The 19,171-nt window shown below is 52.0% G+C and overlaps 8 protein-coding genes across 8 annotated transcripts; 5 read left to right on the top strand and 3 right to left on the bottom strand.

Annotated features, from left to right (window-relative positions):
* Positions 1 to 156: 156 nt before the first annotated feature.
* Positions 157 to 2,058, top strand: M436DRAFT_51424 (uncharacterized protein; the record flags this gene model as incomplete). The annotated part of the gene is made up of 1 exon (XM_013570059.1): positions 157 to 2,058. The coding sequence occupies one exon, from the start codon at positions 157 to 159 to the stop codon at positions 2,056 to 2,058; it is 1,902 nt and encodes a 633-aa protein (XP_013425513.1).
* Positions 2,059 to 3,131: 1,073 nt separating this feature from the next.
* M436DRAFT_51110 (septin-7) lies at positions 3,132 to 4,538 on the top strand (the record flags this gene model as incomplete). Its single annotated transcript, XM_013570007.1, has 3 exons — positions 3,132 to 3,321; positions 3,379 to 3,845; positions 3,900 to 4,538. 3 exons carry the CDS (start codon positions 3,132 to 3,134, stop codon positions 4,536 to 4,538), a joined length of 1,296 nt encoding a protein of 431 aa, XP_013425461.1.
* Positions 4,539 to 5,405: 867 nt separating this feature from the next.
* On the top strand, positions 5,406 to 6,303 carry M436DRAFT_65583 (uncharacterized protein; the record flags this gene model as incomplete). The annotated part of the gene is made up of 2 exons (XM_013570146.1): positions 5,406 to 5,712; positions 5,768 to 6,303. 2 exons carry the CDS (start codon positions 5,406 to 5,408, stop codon positions 6,301 to 6,303), a joined length of 843 nt encoding a protein of 280 aa, XP_013425600.1.
* A 3,082-nt stretch (positions 6,304 to 9,385) lies between these two features.
* M436DRAFT_51709 (uncharacterized protein) lies at positions 9,386 to 9,550 on the top strand (the record flags this gene model as incomplete). The annotated part of the gene is made up of 1 exon (XM_013570101.1): positions 9,386 to 9,550. The coding sequence occupies one exon, from the start codon at positions 9,386 to 9,388 to the stop codon at positions 9,548 to 9,550; it is 165 nt and encodes a 54-aa protein (XP_013425555.1).
* A 1,728-nt stretch (positions 9,551 to 11,278) lies between these two features.
* On the top strand, positions 11,279 to 12,280 carry M436DRAFT_51713 (uncharacterized protein; the record flags this gene model as incomplete). Its single annotated transcript, XM_013570102.1, has 2 exons — positions 11,279 to 11,766; positions 12,079 to 12,280. 2 exons carry the CDS (start codon positions 11,279 to 11,281, stop codon positions 12,278 to 12,280), a joined length of 690 nt encoding a protein of 229 aa, XP_013425556.1.
* Positions 12,281 to 13,619: 1,339 nt separating this feature from the next.
* Positions 13,620 to 13,829, bottom strand: M436DRAFT_51348 (uncharacterized protein; the record flags this gene model as incomplete). The annotated part of the gene is made up of 1 exon (XM_013570046.1): positions 13,620 to 13,829. A coding segment is annotated over one exon (210 nt), but the record flags the coding sequence as incomplete, so codon positions are not given.
* A 1,122-nt stretch (positions 13,830 to 14,951) lies between these two features.
* On the bottom strand, positions 14,952 to 17,201 carry M436DRAFT_83734 (alpha/beta-hydrolase; the record flags this gene model as incomplete). Its single annotated transcript, XM_013570248.1, has 3 exons — positions 14,952 to 17,001; positions 17,055 to 17,139; positions 17,195 to 17,201. The coding sequence occupies 3 exons, from the start codon at positions 17,199 to 17,201 to the stop codon at positions 14,952 to 14,954; spliced, it is 2,142 nt and encodes a 713-aa protein (XP_013425702.1).
* Positions 17,202 to 18,142: 941 nt separating this feature from the next.
* Positions 18,143 to 19,141, bottom strand: M436DRAFT_65580 (uncharacterized protein; the record flags this gene model as incomplete). Its single annotated transcript, XM_013570145.1, has 4 exons — positions 18,143 to 18,176; positions 18,317 to 18,763; positions 18,818 to 18,819; positions 18,875 to 19,141. 4 exons carry the CDS (start codon positions 19,139 to 19,141, stop codon positions 18,143 to 18,145), a joined length of 750 nt encoding a protein of 249 aa, XP_013425599.1.
* Between the last annotated feature and the right edge of the window lie 30 nt (positions 19,142 to 19,171).

The raw sequence follows: 19,171 nt of genomic DNA, 5'->3' as shown, positions 1-19,171 counted from the left end.
GATCACCCCTTGACTTGTTGCCAACAGCCTGGAGCTCTCCAGTGTTTGGCTTGTATCGCTATCTGGTGTCCGTTACCCACGTTAGACCTTTGCCCTCCAGCATGTATTGATCTCGCCCGACTTCTTAATCTGTAACCACATTCATACGACTCCAGCATGGCGGGTCCAAAGAGGGCCGCTTTCGCTGAGGAGAGCGCCGAGGTCGAGGTGCTCTACGCCAACTTGACCAAGATGAAGAGCTTGACCAAGAAGATCCAAGCTTCCATGAGCCGTCTCGAGACGAGTGGACAGACAGTCGAAGAGGCTATTGGGCCCATCTATGGAAACACACAAAAACTGCAGACGACCAATGCAAACATCGATCGCGTCATCATGGCCATCGACAGGATCCGTGAGCCCCTGGACATGCGCAACAGGGAGGAGCAGGTCTTGCGCTCCAATCCTCAGTCTGTCGGCTTGACCGAGTACATATCATCTATCGATCGCACTCGCCAGGCTCTGGGTGATCTGAAGCAGTCAAACCTCCGTTCGAATCAGCAAGCCATCTCTGAGCTCAACAGTCTCTTGAGCGTGGGAAGTCGACAACTCGAAGACGTCTTCCAAGGCACTCTTCGCGACGGCGTAGCCCCGGTCGAGCCTCTCCACTTCATCACCAAGAACATCGACTTTCCTCGTATCTCGTCAAACAAGACAACTCAACTCCGCACCATCAACGCGCACGCATCTTCGTCAGCGTCTGAGCTTGCGCAGGGCGACTCGAGAGGTACACCAACAGCCAAGATCTACGCTGAAGTACGGGGCCAGTACATCACCTCGAGTCTACAAAACATGGCCGCTGCCTGTCTAGCAACTGCGCGGAAGCAGAACCCCAGCACTGCCACTATATATAAGAAAGGTGACAATGCTATCGGTATGTATGCTGCCGGTATCAAAGGCATGTTTATCGCTGAGTACGACAATATCTGTCCTGTCTTCGATCGCGAAGAGTGGAGTCTGGTTCTGTCAATGACCTGCCAGGGTGCCTTGACAGCCTTTGCTGCCACTTTGAGAGATCTCGACCGTCACATCAAGGATAACATTACAAGTGATTGCTTCCTAGCGTACGAGATCATCGAAGTTGTATCAAACACAGCTCTTGAGGTTGAAAGCAAGACAGGACAACTAAAGAGTGAGATAGCCGATGCTCTGAAGCCCATACGAGAAACCGCCAAATCCTCTCTCTCGGCACTTTTGACAGACGTGCGAAACCGAGTGCAGCAGATGATGCAGCTCCCTGCCGATGGTTCCGCAATCTCCTTGACCTCGGAGATGATGACTCGATTGCAGGCCATGACTGGCTTCCTTGTGCCCTTGTCGTCCATCTTGATATCTCTCGGGAAGGGTGGTTGGTCTGCGCCAGGACCTGCTTCGTCCAGCACTTCTATACCCACTCTCAAGTCTTTCGATGTTGGCGCAGACGGTCGCAAACTATTCGCAGACTACGCAGCAGACACCATACACACCCTGTTATCCAATCTTGAAGCACGGTCCCAAGCTCTGCAGAAAGGAAAAGGCGTACAAGGTGTGTTCCTCGCGAACAATATTGCCATCATTGATCGTATGATTCGAAGCTCTGAACTCGGTCCGCTGTTGGAGCCCGCACAGCCTAAGATTGAAGCCTGGCGTGTCAAAGCGACTAAGCATTATATGACTACCTGGAACGAGGTATCAGCTTATCTACTTGATGTACAGTACACCAACCGCGGTCCTCGTCCTCCCAGTACCGGCACCGCAGTCGACTCGGCAGCGTTCGTCAAGGCTTTGTCCTCGAAAGAGAAAGACTCGTTGAAGGAGAAATTCCGCGGATTCAACGCATCATTTGACGAGATGGTCGCTAAACACAAGACCTACAAGATGGAGAAAGAGGTTAAGACCTCACTCGCACGGGATGTCCAAAGGTTCATCGAGCCTCTCTACGGTCGTCATTGGGACAGATACCATGAGATTGACAAGGGTAGGGGCAAGTACGTCAAGTATGACAAGACGCAGCTCAATGCGGTGCTCACGAATCTGGGGTAACGAAAGGTGACGGGATCTGAACTTAGCGTGGTGTCAGGAGTTTTTGGATGTGTACCCTAGCAAGACGGTTGACAGAGGCACAAGTGGAGATGTGTTGGTGCGGGAGGATCATGTTACCACTCGTACGTGGAATAAGCTCGAGATGTGTCCAGGATAGTCGTGCTGACTCTCCAGGGCCGGCATGACGCTTTCCCTGATCTGGACAAATGGTTGTTGACTGCCAAAGAAAGCTGCCGTGCGTCTGGAGAAAATAAACATGGGGTCGCATTCTCATACCAATCATTAAATGAGTCTTGACGAGAAAGGGACCTGTCGAAGGACGCTGCTTACTATCTGATAGACGAGTTGTGAACAGCGTAACGGATCTACGGGTGCTTTCTCCATCCTCTTTCGACGCACGCGCCCACAGACCCCTTTCCGCGGCGGTTTGGCTGCTGCACTTGGCTGTCCCTTTCCTCCACAATTCAGACCTCCATCTTGTAGCTTTGACACTGCCGTGACTCTCACTCTCGTCTATCGCTTCTCGGATAACATTTGTTATATCATCTGCAACAATTCAAGGGTATGTGGAACCATTGAGGCGAGTTTGCAAAGTGCCAATTCCAGCGGCAGGCGAGCTGTTGAAGTGCGTCGGGCCACCACCACCGTGAACGCTCCTGCCACCGCAAACTTGCTCAGCGCAAACGAAGGTTTACGTGTGCATGTTGCTGACACGTGCTCTCCCAACAGAAGAAAGAACGAACGTCGGCTCTCGCAGTAACTCGAAATCCACCCGCCATGGGTAAGCCAGCTCTCCCAATCCACCATCCCCCATTGCCTCTCACTGCATCGCGAGCTGTATCACCTCTCGTTCCGTCGCCATGAGCGCCACCACCGAAGAAGGCGCCTCGCCTCTCCAGACAGAGCCTGCGAACGCAGACCCAACTGCCAATGCCGACACGTCGTCCGTGAATGATGCTGATGCAAAGCTCGTCGATACAGCTTCCAATGGCGTCTCTCACACACCTCCTCCGGTCCGCGCATCGCCAGTTCCTCCCCAGATACCTTCCGATACTAGCCCTACCTCTCCTCTGATGGGATCCATATCGCCTCAGATCCAGACCGTCTCTCACAGAGACCCCAAGGCCGCCGCCGCAGCAGCAAGCGACATGAAGAACATCGTGCGCAGGAAGTTGACCGGTTTCGTCGGATTCGCCAACCTGCCAAACCAATGGCACCGCAAGAGTGTTAGAAAAGGATTCAGCTTCAACGTCATGGTCGTCGGTAAGTCTACCATCAGTGTATTCGTGCACACGCGCAGCTTCTGATTACGGCATTCAGGTGAATCTGGTCTTGGAAAGTCGACTCTCGTCAACACATTGTTCAACACTTCCCTTTACCCACCCAAGGAGCAGAAACAACCCAGCCTCGACTTCGCACCCACCACTGTTGCCATCCAATCCATCAGTGCAGACATTGAGGAGAACGGTGTACGTTTGAGACTGAACGTCATTGATACTCCTGGCTTTGGTGACTTTGTCAACAACAACGAGTCCTGGCGCCCTATCGTCGAGAACATCGAGCAGCGCTTCGATGCCTATCTCGATGCCGAGAACAAGGTCAACCGCATGAACATTGTCGACAACCGCATCCATGCCTGTGTGTACTTCATCCAGCCTACCGGTCACTCGCTTAAGCCTCTCGACATCGAGGTCATGCGCAGGCTGCACACCAAGGTCAACCTGATTCCCGTCATTGCCAAGGCCGACACGCTCACAGATGAGGAGGTCGTCTCCTTCAAGGCAAGAGTAAGTTGATCGATACCACAGTTGTGCAAGATGAGGTTCTGACACGAACAACAGATTCTCTCAGATATCAAACACCAGGGCATTCAGATCTTCGAGGGCCCTCGCTACGAGCTGGACGACGAAGAGACCATTGCCGAGAACCAGGAGATCATGTCAAAGGTTCCCTTCGCCGTTGTTGGTGCCAACGCCGAGGTCAGCACTCCCGAGGGTCGCAAGGTGCGTGGCCGCAAGTACCCTTGGGGTATCATCGAGGTCGACAACGAGGATCACTGCGACTTTGCCAAACTCCGCCAGATGCTCATCCGAACACATATGGAGGAGCTCAAGGAACACACCAACAACACGCTCTACGAGAACTACCGTTCCGACAAGCTCGAGTCGATGGGCATGCAGCAGGACCCTTCTGTGTTCAAGGAGATCAACCCTGCAGCCAAGCAGGAGGAGGAGCGTTCGCTGCACGAGCAAAAGCTGGAGAAGATGGAGCGCGAGATGAAGCAAGTCTTCCAGCAGAAGGTCCAAGAGAAGGAACACAAGCTCAAACAGAGCGAGGAGGAGCTGTACGCCCGCCATCGCGAGATGAGGGAACAGCTAGACAAGCAGAAGAACGAGCTCGAGGAGAAGAAGGGTCGCATCGAGACCGGCCGACCGGTCGAAGAGAAGGGCAAGAGAAAGGGCTTCTCGATCCGCGGCTAAGCTTGGTGTTGTCAAGGATTGAGGACTTGGAAGAGGTCCAGATTACTATTGTGGTTAATCCCCATCATCAACATCAATTGCTGAGCAGCGAGGCAAGGGTAGGCAGGACTGCCTTTGCACAAGTTGGGTCCAAAGTTGTGATACCTCAGCGCTTTTTGTTTGTTTCCCGTTGCGTTTCCCCCCATGTCAATTTACTTGATTGCTTTTCAGTATGTACCTTTAGTCAACAAAAAGCGAGAAAAAGACAAACAGCATGGATTTATTCTTCAGACGGACTTGTGCTTGAGGTTTGACTATACACTTTGCATGGAGACGCATCGGTGCGCCCTGTTCGGTCTTCATCACAGACTGCACAAAGAATAGTTGGAGAGGATCATTACAAAGTGTCGGCAAGAAAGCATGCCATCCCCTCGAACAATGCCCTCATGATTCAACGCACGGCAGGTCTCGACTCGGGACGCATGTGCAGTGGCTTGGACGCGAAGACGAATGACTAGCGTATACGTCACCGTAGCTTCCCTGATTGAAAGGTCGCACCTGCCTCGTGTCTTCTCTCAACCATAAGCAAGACCGCAGTCTGTTTCTCTTTACTACCAACTGTCTATTCTACACTCTGCCATCACCTATCACATTCAGGACCATTACAGGATAGCATCCCCAGTTGCAACAAGTGCACCAGCAGCGTGAGTGACGTCCCGATTCCCTAGCTTGCTAGCTCGCGTGAGTTTGTGCGCGCCAGCCACGGCGGAGCAGACGACCCCACTGGGCCAACACCTGTCATTCTGCTGTCACTCTCCTTCACTTCCTTCTTGCACTCCTTTCCTCAGCATCAATACTGACACAATCTGCTCAAGCTCTCCTACAACAATGGCTCCCCCTCCTCCCGCAACCCTCCCTCTCCAGGAGCGCTTGCTCCAGCTCGTGCAGACACTGCAATTCGCATGGTTCGCTGGCCATGTCACCCTCTTGCTGTCTTCGGTCCGCTACGCTCTTTCGTACTTGACCTTCCACGCAAACTCCAAGTGGGCAATCTTCTCGTACCGCACCGCTTTCATTGCCGCCGCTGCCACCTACGGTATCGTCGTCTTTAAGAGCTTCCGCGCTCGTGCTCGTGCCGGCAAGGCCCAGGGCGGTGCTTTCCAGATCATTGGTGATGAGAACGTCCAATACTTGGGTAAGTTTCTGAACGAGCTGCGCACGACCTCGACCCTCAATGCTGACATGTTTAGCCATGGCTCTGATCTGGCTCTGGTCTCGCCAGATCCCCCTTGCCATTCTGCCTTTCGCCGTCTACTCCATCTTCCACGTTGCTACTTACACCAGATCAAACCTTCTGCCCACCATCCAGCCCCAGCCCGCTGTCGCTGCTGGCGAGAAGCCCAAGTCGTCTGGCCTCGCCGAGACCATTGGCAACTTCGTTAAGAACTACTACGATTCGTCCATGACCCTCGTTGCTATTCTCGAGATCGCTCTCTGGTTCCGTCTGTTCTTCTCTGGTCTTCTCTTCCAGAAGGGTTCTTGGATTCTGCTTGTTATCTACACTGTCTTCCTCAGGGCTCGCTTCCACCAAAGCACCTTCGTGCAGTCCGCCGTCAACCAGCTGGGCGCTCGCGGTGACGCTATTGCCAACCGCCAGGACCTGCCTCCTGCCATCAGACAGGGCTGGGGTGGTCTCAAGAGTGGTATCAAGCAGGCCGCTGACCTGACTGACATCAACCGCTACGGTGGTGCTCAGCAGCAGGGTGTTCCCAAGAAGACTCAGTAAACTACTCGTGTCGTTCATTTGTGGTCTACCATCGAGACTGAATCGACGCTTCGGAGTTCACGTGCTCTTGGTCTCGAGGCCGGGCTCCAACACCACAGCATAACGATTGAGCAAACCCTGCACATAATGATGCTCTGACGAGAACAAAAAGTTGATAGAGGAAGGGGACGAGAGAAAGCGATGTTGTTGCGCAGCTGTGTCAGCAAGCTGCCTGGAGGATGTTGGAGGATGAAAAGACTGACCTTTGTTCATGATTAGCACAGACAACGATACCTGATTTTCCATTCCTAACTCCATTGTTATCGTCTTCAATTACCTTTCCTGAAATGGCCCGAAGTGACTATCTGGATCTGAGATGCTCACGCCTCGTTTGTCGGCCTCATAGAGTGTATTGCTTGGAGAAGAGTTGTTAGTACGCCATAAACACATGACGCATCCGGCGTAACACTACTCGGTGGTACGAAGTGGCACTCGCTCCCAGACTGTTCCTGCAGTAGTCGAATCCGGTCCTGGGTTTGAGGCGGTTGTGAGATGGCTTGACAGATCCGCACGCCTGTGTACCTTGGGTCAGTCATCGTTCGAGAAGAAATGGAAGTTCCAACTCAAACTCGGCCGAGTTTGGAATAGGTAAAGTAATCGCCCAAATATGAAGAGTTGCGCAAGCGTCCATTCATGTTGCGCAAGACTACGCTGAGGACTTGGATCTCGTGGAATGCTACCGCTTCTTTGGCGTGCATACGGCGTGTAAGAACTCTTTTCTGATCGTTCTACGGAGGAAAGTTCCGCTGCAACACCAGACAACGAGCAGCCACTGGTTTATGGAATGACAGGCTAACTATCTAGGTATCTGGTTCCGCATCCACACAAGCCCGAGGGGGTTCCATGCATTCACATCTTCGCTCATCCGGTGCGACGCAGTGCAGCATGATGCGAGAGAACAGGTATGCGTATGCAGATACTCGACGAAGTCGACACTGTGGCATAGACCAGACACGTCGGATCGAATCGAGATTGAGACGGGCTGCATGCCTGGCATTCCACCGACCAGGTTTGGTGTCGATGGGCAGCAGCAGGATAAATATTCCGGTGGCACGAATCTGTATAAGGTGTGGCTGCATGACAGAAACCTCTCTTGCAACCGGGTTGGTGGGAAAGGGGTGATAGCATACCGCTGCTTTGTGTTACAATCACGGCTGCTCGTTGACTGGAACTAGATATCACAACACAGAGGTCGCATGCTATACCGTTCAGGTCGCACCTGGCGCAAGAACATGGATGACTCGAAAAAGTGACATAGAGTAGCAATGTTGTATACTATGTCTCGAACGAAGCTAGAGCTTGCAGGGGGATGTATCATCTTCTAAGCTCAAAGCCCACGATCGAGAGTCTGTCAGGAATGTATATTCAGGAAGAAATAAAGTGACAGGTCTATGTTTGTAGGCTTTAGACCCTTGACCGGAACGCTATCTCCACCACCATCTGGCATCTCTCACTCTGCTGGCGTCTTCCTGCCGGGCCTTTGAGGGAACTGGCGCGCCGTGGCTTGACGCACGACGCTTCTTCGGATCACGCACATGAATCTCCGAGCGGCACGACATCATTCTTCCAGGCTTTCTGCCGATGTGCTAGACATGCAGCTACAGGCCATGGTTAGACTTGGCCAATTCATGTAGATGATGGTGTCAGCCAGCCTCAAAAGACATGAGTGTACTGGCCAAGAAGAATTGAAGTATGGGAGTATCAGAAGTTGCGAAAGGGGAAATTCAGAAACTCTTCGAAGCATTTCTGCCGCGAAGTTGATACCACAGATCTTGTCTCACAGATCTTCCCGCCGCTTGCAGATCTATGTGTTCCCTTGGATCCCAGGTGCCATGCAGAAAGAGGAAAGTCCACGACGTTGTGCAAGGAGAAAGTCTCCGGCCGACCAAGCAGACGTGTGATGACTGATGCACGCTGCGACCATTCCCTGCTAGATCTCATGCATGTCCGGCACGGCCATTCCGCTACGCCATTCAAGTCCCCGCCGGTGGGGAAGGATGACAAGGTATCTTAGCATTAGCACGAAAGGCGGTACGCGCCAGAACAAGACGTCGTTCTGCAGTAGAATTTGCCGGCCCTTCTCTGCATGCTCGAGCATGCTCGACCCATGCGACATTCTTCCAGTTAATTAGTTCTGGGTTTGATCACCACATCCGCTCCTGTGGACATGGATGGATTGTCTTGGTTTGAATGTCTGGAGAAGTCGGTAGCATTCGCCATGGGCGGCCGGCAGCGAGGGAGGATGACCAAGAATGATGGCGGCAGGTACTACACGGGTCCCCTTGCCGTGGCTTTCGAATAGACTCCCATCTCAGCTCAGCACCCCTGTCCGAGATGGATCGTGACATGAGCAGAGCAACAGGACCCGACGCCCAAGGAACGGGATGGCGGCGCATGCAACAGTACGACATAGGCTTGCTGCTCTCTCCACTACATTTGCACACGCCTCAACCCATTCCGGTTGTGGGCTGGCTACCCGTTCGAGCAAGTGCGCATAGCGCAAGAGCCTCTTTCACTTTGGTTTATCCACCCCTCCTCTGCTAGCCGTTCATTCCCAACTCCAGACGCCATCATTTCCTGTGGGATGCTGGCTGGACGAAGGTCTCAGCTTTGCTTGCGGCGCGAACGTTTTTTTTCTGGCTTATCCACCAACGCCTCGTCAGAACGAAGATCTTCTGCCCTTCTACTTCTGTCTCTTGCTGCTGCCGGGTATCTTGCATTGGTAGCAGATCTGGCCTGCATTGTTTTGGTTTGATTGTTATATATATCTTTTGCTTCGACCACTTGAAAAGACATCTCTCGTCTCATCACCTTCCTCCCCACCTTCCTCTTCTATTACTCGTGCTTGCTCTCGACCATCGTTGCTTGTCGGACATACTTCATTCGCTTCTTCCGTTCAACATCTCCGGCCAGAGCTGCTTGTTCAATCTCACACTTTTCGACTTCGACATATCCAGGTCTTCCGTCTTTCACTATCATCAAGGTAAGGCTACCCCGCTATCCCATCATTGATCAATTGGACTAACCAGACACATACAGCACAATGGCAATCTCCGGATCTTGCGAACACCGCTTCAGAGTCATCAAATCAGACACAACCCTCATCATCTGGAACTGCAGCCTCTGTCACTCTGGCCCGCATTGGTTCATCTATGAGTGCACCAAGTGCAAGGTCAAGAGATGCGAACCCTGCACCCGCAAAGCATAGGAGCCGGAAGAAAAATACGGTCAAATACATCGAGCAGGTACGTTGCACTCCCTTCATCATACCAATGGCCTCGATCTCGGCCATGTTTGAACCGCACTATCTTTCAGTGGACTGACTTGAATTGGAATAGTCTTGTCTACAAGGCGTGCCGACTTTCCCCTGGATGCAGATCAATCGCCTGCATCCACCGACATGCATGCTTCCCCACCATGAGCTCCATCGCCTCTAATTCGCTTGGCTGCAATTTCTTTCCTCCCGACCACTCGGGTCACAATGATCTTTTGCGCGATCGACCGACGACGTGCTACTGCAGTAGCGTATGACGCTTTTTGCATCCACTTATTATCTGCTTCTACATATCAGCAAACACATCACTAAGCTCTGGAGCATCTTCAACCAAACCAGCAAAGGTATCAACAAACGCTTCTGCCTGGATCTCTCTATTGTCAACAGTCTTTCGTACATTTCGCCCATGGTCTGGGTTTTTATCTTACTGAGCATCTGGTTTATCTGGCGCCGAGCGAGGAGTTTTTCGTTTTATCGATTCACAAAAGAAGATCTTTTCGGCAAGCAATTGCACTCGGAGTGTTTTTTGAAAGATCGGATTCGTCATCACGATGCCTCACGGCTGTATTACAACAACACTTGGGACATAGGAATTGGCGAATGGGGATTACAATTTTCTTCCGCAAGGAACGGGGCCGGCGTATATCTTGGTCGAAGTCTTCCTTTTCTGATAGCTTCTCTGTTTTCTCTCTTTGTCGCGTACTGCAGATACACGAATAGTGTGTCGTTTATGCTAGCATCAAATTTCTTCTTCCAGATAGCGACCGCAAGGTATTCAAGAAATAATGACACTCACGATATCTTACCATCAACATATGATCCAACGACTATCAATGTGTCCCGTCAAGTTCACCACATGTAGCCTAACACTTACCGAGCAGAACTACCTTCCAGACTAGGACCACCTGCCGTGCAGAATACACTTAAGCACCTTGCATCAGTGGTTTCCACAAACTGGATTATTGGGACTAGCAGACAACCAGGTGGGTGGTGACCTGAAAAGGGGAATGATGCAAGGGAGAGCATATGTGGCTATTAAACTTGAAATTCGAATAGCGAAGATGATACTCGTATGCAAAGTGATGACTATCCTTGGCTTCTATAGCCTCACAGCTGTATCGATTCAAAGACTGACTCAACACGCTTTCCTGATTTTATCGATGCGAGCCTGTGATGCTGAGTGCGTTGTGAGCGTAGAGGCGTCTAGCCTCGGTGAGGGAGGAAGAGGATGGATCTTCAGACTGATCGGGGAGTTGGTATTTCGTAGTCTAGCTTGAAATGATCGAGACTATGATAAGACTTACACCACATTGCAAGGCGAGAAGGTGGTAGTTTGCTTCAAGGATGGTTCAATATGGCCGGGTAAAGGCAATCAACGCATCGCTTCTATTCTGTACACCGTCGTATATATTAGCAACAAAAGAGTAGTGGACTGCTATGAAAGTTGACCGAGAAATCAAAGAGGTAGAAAGCAAGGCGCGTCAAACCAGGTTGTGACAGACAAAGCGGCCTAAGCTCCCCGGGCCCGGCCAGGAACGGCCCGCCAAAAGTTGCCAGCCCGCCGCGCAGTTCAAGCGTTCGTAGAGGGAATCACCAAGTCGTATTCCTATCCGTTTCTATCCATCCACCTCAATCTTGTTTGGCGCAGACCACAAGACCAACATGGCGCCAAAGAGAAAAGCACGTGTATCACAAACCTCCAGTCCGGCACCGACCCCGTCTCGGAACCAAACCGTCGCAGTCGAGATAGAACAGCGCCGACGACCGAAGCCCGCCGAAGAGACACCCTCGACGAAACCTTCCGAGCAAGCCGCAGAGCCTGAGGAAGAGGAGGAAGACGACGAGGAAGCCGCAAATGCCGCATTAGTCGCAGATCCATGGACCGACGACGAGGAGATTGGCCTGTTCAAAGGCCTCATACGCTGGAAACCCACTGGCATGCACAAACACTTTCACTTGCTTGCTCTATATCAACATCTGCTGAGCAATGGCTACATCCACCCCAAAGCACCGCATACAAGGATCCCGGGTATTTGGGCCAAACTACACCATCTCTACGACCTGGAAGCGCTGGACGAACGCGAAGATTCCAATGCTGCGCCTTGGTCCACCTCTGAAGACGAAGACGACGATGACGATGAGAAAGACGAGTTGGGCGACGATGAGGATGAAGCGGAACACACACACGACACAGAATTTGGATTGCCGGACGAAGACTTTGGTAGTCTTGTCTGGCGCGCACGTTTCCCAGACTCTGACGACGACGAAGAACGGGAAAGTTCACCACCATCACATGACGAGTTGGTTGCAAGACCAGACAGTCCACCCGTACGCTTTACACCCAGTTTTGAGATTGCGGTCGACGAAGCACGGCAGACGCCTTCGACCACGCGGACGGCAAAGTCAAAAACAGCGGCATCTGCAAAAGCAAAAGGAAAACAAGCACCTCCGAATCCTAGAAGGTCGAGTCGTGTGGCCGATAGCGTTGACCCTGATGACGACAACGAGGCGGAAGAGGAGGAAGAGGAAGGCAGTGAGGAGGAGGAGCAGAGCGAGCAGGAAAGTATGGCTAGTGGAACTCCTGCACCCAAAGCTTCGAAAGCGAAGGGCAAGAGGAAAGCTGCTCCTGCTGCAAAGTCTAGAGCCAGCAAGCGGAGGAGGTAGAAATATTAGGAAGGTGTGGTTGGAGGTGTTGTCGTCGTTGTCCGTTTTGTCATTCGTTGTTGCTTGAGATACCCATTTGTATTGAGTTTGCTTTTCACCATTGACCTTTCCCTTTTCCTGCAAGACTGGTCCCACGAGGGGTCTCTATGCTTCAAAGGTCCTCGCCCTCTCCAGCGGCTGACTGTTGCGTCGTTGCTTCATGGTCACCATCATGAGCTTGGCCGCCATCTTCATCTTCTGAATGATGCACCGATATCCACTCGCCCTCGTCCTCATCACTCACGTCTTCGTCAACAGAGTATTCGTCGTCCTCTTCTCTCTGTATATACATCTGCAACCCATCCTGGATCTCGTGTCTCCCCACCCAGGTATCGTCATGGCCACCTATCAACCTCGCTCTGTCCACCTCTTCGCTCAACTTTGTCATTCTGAGGTACTCTAGCGACAGATCGTTCCTGAGCACCGACAAAAAATTCAGAGCCGTTTCATCAGGGCCCGCATTTTCAGGATCCCCAAGCTCATCGTAGAGCGGCATACCGATCTTTTCGAGATGAAGCACGCGCAGGCTTCTCGCTTGACTCTTCAGGAACTTGGTCAACGTCTTTACGGTCGCATCCAGCGTCGATAGCCGTATCTCGTGAAAGTAGTCATCCAAATTGTTGCGGGGAAGTATCGCTGTCGCGATAGGGTAGCCCCAGTCCCTGTCAAGGTAGTGTAGTGGGTAGCTGATACCGGCCACATGTACCGCGTAGAGCTCGAGCTTTCGGTGTTGGGTGTCGAGGGTGATTGTTTTCGTCAGGCCCGGTCCGTGAGTAGTGGCAGTGCTACAAGGTGTCATGCTGGCTATGAACTTAAGGCCAGGGTTGTCTTCGCCGGTTTGGGAAAAGAGATATCGGTCTCGAAGGATACGGACCTCGTCATTTTGATGCCGTGTGCGATCGGTCCAATGCACATAAAAGGTTTTGAGGGGGGCACTAGCTTGTTGTGCGGCTTTTAGAACGTACTCGATTGTGTGAACGAAAGAAGGATACAAGGCTTCTGATCCAACAGCGCCATAATGTTTCTCGAAGCCATACCCTTTCCTAGGATGTTTGTCATCGTCATTGCTATTGCTGCCGTCTAGAGACACCCAAGGGACCGAGATGTCGTAAACTCCCAGAATAGGCTGTACACCCAAAGCGTGTAAATTCTTCAATGCTTGCACCAGTAGTTGATTTCGCTCTTCCCACTGTTCGAATATACTCTTCGATCTAGCTGTCCGCTGCTCAACGGGGTCCTCGGTGAGTCGTTCCGCATAGATAAAGTGAGTTGCAAGAGTCAGACGCTTGACATATCGACCCAACGGATGCCTACTGAGATTCAGTAGTCCTTGCAGACTATACGAAGACCAGATGAACGATAGATCTGCGAGACATTTGAGTCCGAATTGATGGCTTGATAGTGCATTCGTGCGTCGGCAAACACGGCGTATACTCGTTACATCGCGCCCGGACACCTCTGCAACGATCGTGTTGAATATCTCGGGCGGAAGTGATAGCAATGTGGACATCGCTGCAGTTGTGGCTTGGAGCTTTACAATAAGGTTGCCATTGGTGGAGTAGAATGGAGAAGTCACATGTCGTAGGGTATCGAGATAACCCTGACATCTCTTGGCATGCTGGACATTACCTATTTTATGCATCATGATATCTGGGTAGGCAACTGCTGATGAAGTCGGATGGATGAGGTTGCAGGGTAGACTGTTTGTAACTCTGGACATTCTGGAATACGTCCAACTCCCATCTGTTTGTCTGTTAAGCCCTGGTCCATCCAGCATCTGTTCGGATCTCCAACTATCTACACTGGTCTATTCTGACTTGACCAATCTTGCTTGATTATTATCAAGCTGCAACCTCAACTTCAAAGCTTTGGCCTTTTGCGCCAACTCCTGCTCCGTCATATCGTGCTCTCCAACCTGCCTCCTCTGCTCGTCACGAGGCGTCGGACCGTTGTCGAAATGGTTGGCGAAGACTATAATGCCCACCAAGGCGAGTGCGGATCCGACCACGCCTAAAAATTTCCCATTTCCAGTAGTCGTCTGTCCCACTGAAGGGTTCCTCTGTGTTGACCTGCTCGAGCACAGTCGCTCGGTGCTCGAGATCTCTAGATGCGCCTTCGACTGAGATGGTTCTTCGATAGGAGATTTACCGTTCGAGTCCATGGCTGAGAAGTAGTGCTATCGGGATCCAGAGAATCGAGTAGTAACAGCAGAGACAACAAGACTAACCTTCGCACACCTCATACATACTTTCATAGTATCACACTCAGCTCGTGGTCAGCGAGCATCTGCGTCTAGAGCGTGAAGTACACATGTAGGGCTGTCCCCGGTCGAGCCGAGGCGAGTGCCTGCTAAGTCGCAGTAAAGTTCTGATGTACCTCACCAGGGCGGCACTCATGCGGCTCACCTCTTCCTCTATCAAGTCGAAACATCGACATGAGTCTGAGCTAGATACGCAGACGTAAACAAGGAGATGGAGAGGTGGAAGGGCGCTAGTAGCGAGGCAGAAGGCTTCCCGTTACGTGGGAGCCGGTGACAGGATCGCGTTTGAGTCTTTGTCAAATTGTATCATTTCTAAACTTCAGCAAGATCCAAGCATTGGATCGATGAAGTTATAGGGCGAAGTATGGATGACTACGGAGTTTGAGGCATGCCTCCATCACCCATCAGATTGCCTGTCAGGCCCTTCATTCTCCTGCCCAGAAGATCATCCTCACTAGCCAAACTGACCAGACTTTTCATCCTCTCGTTCCTCGGTCGCTCATTTCTGGCTCCTCGGACAGCTCTGCCACCACCCCTCGGACTTCCTTTCTTCTTCGGGCTCGTCCGGGCGCCGCCATTCAGTGTACTCATCTCGAGTGGCCTGTCTTCATCACCGGAAGACTCAGTAGGCATACGGCGATGGTGTCTGATGCCATTGCTTTTCTTCATACCCAAGCCAGCTTCATTGCCAAAGTGGTCTGTTTCTTCGCATTCCTCCTCCAGCTCGGCGCGCATGTCGGCTTCACGGAACAAATCAGCCATCCAGCGTGAGCACCGTGAAATGTATTTCCAGCCTGCTGGGAATATACCCGCGAACTGCAGGAAGCCGTGAGAAATGCCGGGGATGAGGACTACGTTGACGTGATCTGTGTCAACGAACACGTCACGCTCGCGCACCAACCCTAATTCCTTGCGGCTGTTCCAATGAGCCAGTTTGGCTTGCTTCAGCCGGCCTGCGAAGATGACGGTGTCGTCGACCAGAGGATCACGTTCGCCGGTCATCATGTAGGTCTTTGGGAAACGGGTGAGAAGTGCTTCGGGTGCGAGTAGTGGTGAAAGAAGATAGTCCGTTGAGAAGTCTGGGCGTGAGTGGGGCCCAATGTACAAGATGATCATAGCTCGCATCATTTCAGGTGTCAAGACACGGTCGTTGAAGTAGGAGATCATAGAAGACATGGCAAGACGGGTACGTAGCATCTGAGGAACAGGTGTAGTAGATGTGGCGTCGATGGTATGAGCAGCGCTGGTGTGAGGCTCTGCGGGCGAAGCGACAATAGGTTTGTCAGTCAACTGCTGCACTGCGGTATTCGTACGTTGCGTCTTTGGAGGACTGGTGTCATCCTCTTCATCCTCGGATCCATGTGGGGTGTTGGGAGTTAGTTTTCTGTAATCATCACTCTTTCTGCTCAGAACGCCTCTGTTGGTCTTTCGCATTTTGCGATCCTTGATCAGAGACATTTGTTCGTCTGTCATCCAATTGCCAATGTTCATGTCGAGAGCTGGGTAGATTAGGACTGCACCCTCAGGTACAGGGAGTGATGTTTCGCCTTGCCAACGTCGAGCAGCTGTGCTTCCGGATTGTAGGATCATGAGGATCAGACCGACAGCCAGGTTTCCACCAGCACTGTCTCCACTGACGACAATCTTTGGCATAGTCTCCCCAGAGAGACCGATACATTGTCCTTTGGTTGCAACCAGAGTGTGGTAGGTGTCGTAGCACTCATTCAGAGCATATGGGTAGGGGTGTTCGGGAGCTTTCTTGTAGTCCAACGCCAGGACGGGCAAGCCTGTTCTTGCTCCCCAGGCCAGCAACTTGTCGTCATGCGCTCTAGGATCCATTGCAACGAATCCACCGCCGGGAATATCGAGCACAATCTTGTCATGATTCTTCAGATCGCTGATGGGGCCGTCGAAGTATAACCAAGCTTGGATAGGTTCGTCGTAGCTGCTTTGTCTGGGTCTGGGTATGCGGATGGCACGTGGTGGGTAACGCATCAACTTCGGACGCATCAGCTTGCCAAAGAAGTTGATGTATGGTGTGTTGGGTTTGTTCCAGCTGACCCTCAGGTGCTCTAATGTCAAGCCAGCTCTTATCTTCCGCACCTTCTCGTCTGCTTGTTCGGCACAGATAAGGTAATAGACTGAGAAGACAAGACTCGCTAGGTCTTTAAGCCATACAGGACGTAGATTCATGGCGGTCCAGAAGCCTGCGTCCAGCGCTGTTGTAACCCATGTTGCTCGGAAGTACGATCTTGTGTAGAGGTTGGCAAGTGGTTCTGGGCACTCGAGGCCTACGAGCTTACTGAAGTTTCGTGTGATGTAAAGATATATCAGGGTCAGAACAACAGTGTGCCAGGCCGTCAAGCGCGAGGATAGGAGTTTGGATATTCGACGAAGGTACGGCGGGCCATGCGGGTTGCCTCTGTTTTGTTGACTGTCAGCGATAGACCTTTGGGCAGCAGACCAGTGACATACTTGTAGAGATAGTAGGACCAGAATGAAACGACAGCAAAGACTTGGTATTTGCGAAATCTGACCGATGGCCTGCCCAAGACATGGTCTGTACAAGGACTACTCAGCTACAGTGGACAGCATCCGAACAAGGCATGACTTACCTATCATGATGCAAAGAGTTCAACGGACATGCAAAGAAGAAAGAGAACAGAGGTAAGCCACCAAAGGAGAGTCCAGTGTCAAGGAGAACCTAACATCAGTAGGACAAGAAGGACAGACAGCCGCTGGCTTGGACAAAGGGAGAACCACAAGGTCAAAATCAAGTCTTCGTGACAACGACCGCAACGAGGAGCAGTTTAGACGCAACCGAGCACAATGTAGATCGGCTCGAGATGGCATGTGACAGGGCCGTCATGCTCGCGCCTAGTGCTGTTAGGAATTCGTTATTTGACATGGAGGTTTAATCTTGTTGACATGTGAAAGACGGCCGGCCTTGATGGAATCCCGGGGTTCCCGAAGCCGAGACCTTGTTTTTTGTGGAGAGCCGACGACTTCTTTGTTCCTTTGTCACGATTGACCATCCAAGGATGCTTGTGACATTCTGCATTGACAGCAGACAGCTGACCGCAAGCCTCAGTCAAGACAACCCGGGTAAGTTCGACGACACAACAGTCAAGTCTGTTCGCCTCGGTCCGGGATATCATCCCGATTTCTCTCAGTCTAAGCCACGCGTTCTATCCTCGTGTCTGTGCACGTGGTCAATAGACATACCTAGCATGCTTCATATCCTCAATCCTATGCAGGACTTCCGATTTCTTTGAAATCTCAGGACGATACAAACAGTACGTAGGGAAACGGAACACCAAACCCCACCATCGTCTGCCGAGAAGGCGAGCGAATAGCTTCACATTGGACGTACTGCTGAGCAAGAAGGAAAGAATTCGAGTATAGAATGAAAGTTCGTTTATGATACACACATCCAAGCCTCCAGCGCCTGAGCATTCATTTGACCAGCATAACGCAGCAGAGTATCCAAAGCAGAAAGACGGATTAAATTGAACCGAGAGGAGACGCTTGTAGTACAAGAATGGGACGTCGTGGCAGCCTTTTTAGTTCTTGGGAGGGTACTTCTTGAAAAGGAATCTAAAGAGCACAAGTCAGCATTTGTGTCACAAGTCGGCGTTGTTCCCTATGCGATCGAATGTCTGCACTTAGAACGCTCTAGGAGCGTCTGTTCTCGTGCTGTCGTAAACGCAGATGAGGAGTTGGGAGTCTGCACTCACTTGCTGGCGTAGTAGTCGCCGAGGGCAAAGACACCGACAACACCGGCCCAGGCTCCTGCAACCTTCCAGGTGAGCTCGCCGGCGGTGTACTTTCTGTAGGCGCCGAACCCGAGAAGACCACCAAGAGCGACAACAGCGACGGTGTTACCAAGGACGACAGGGTTGTCGCTGTTGGCCTTAGCCTTCTCTGTGGCCTTTTGTGCCTTCTGCTTGGCCTTCTCCTTGAGCTCCTCGGCCTTCTCCTTGGCCTCCTCAGCCTGCTGTTTGGCCTGTTGCGCCTTCTCGCGGGCCTCGGACTCAAGACGTTCGCGCTCGGCCTGGGTCTCGGTCTGGACTTCTTGCGACTGGAAGTCGGAGGGGACGGATGAAATGTGAGGGCTGTCAACGTCGATGAGCTCATGGACCTCGTCGTCGGTGTGCTCGATCTCGGGAACGGCGTGTGCGCGCCTGAGTGTTTGTTAGTGTTGACTGGCTATTGGCGCGTGATTGACCAAGATGTACTTCTGTGAGGTAATTAGTCGGCGATCAAGATAAGCATATCAGAACGTGACAACATACCTCTTCCTCGGACTGCTGGGGCCCACTGGCGGCGACAGATGCGTAAGACATGGTAGCGGGAGGTGCGGGTGCGGGCTCTTCGGTAGCGACGTCGGGTTCTTGAGAAGGGCTGGGTTCTTGGGTGGTTACTGGTTCTTGGACAGAAGCAGCGGGAGCGGATGCAGCGACGGGGATGGGAGCGGTTGTGGTGTTGACTTGGGGTTCTGCAACAGGAACAGGAGCTGCACCGTCGTCACTGTTCGGTCGCTGGAGGAACTCGAGACTCATCGTGATTGGTTTTGCTAATCCTACCTAAAC

Source organism: Aureobasidium namibiae (genome assembly GCF_000721765.1).
Source record: "Aureobasidium namibiae CBS 147.97 unplaced genomic scaffold scaffold_13, whole genome shotgun sequence".
NCBI classification, from domain to species: domain Eukaryota; kingdom Fungi; phylum Ascomycota; class Dothideomycetes; order Dothideales; family Saccotheciaceae; genus Aureobasidium; species Aureobasidium namibiae.
This window is presented reverse-complemented; position numbering and strand designations above follow the sequence as displayed.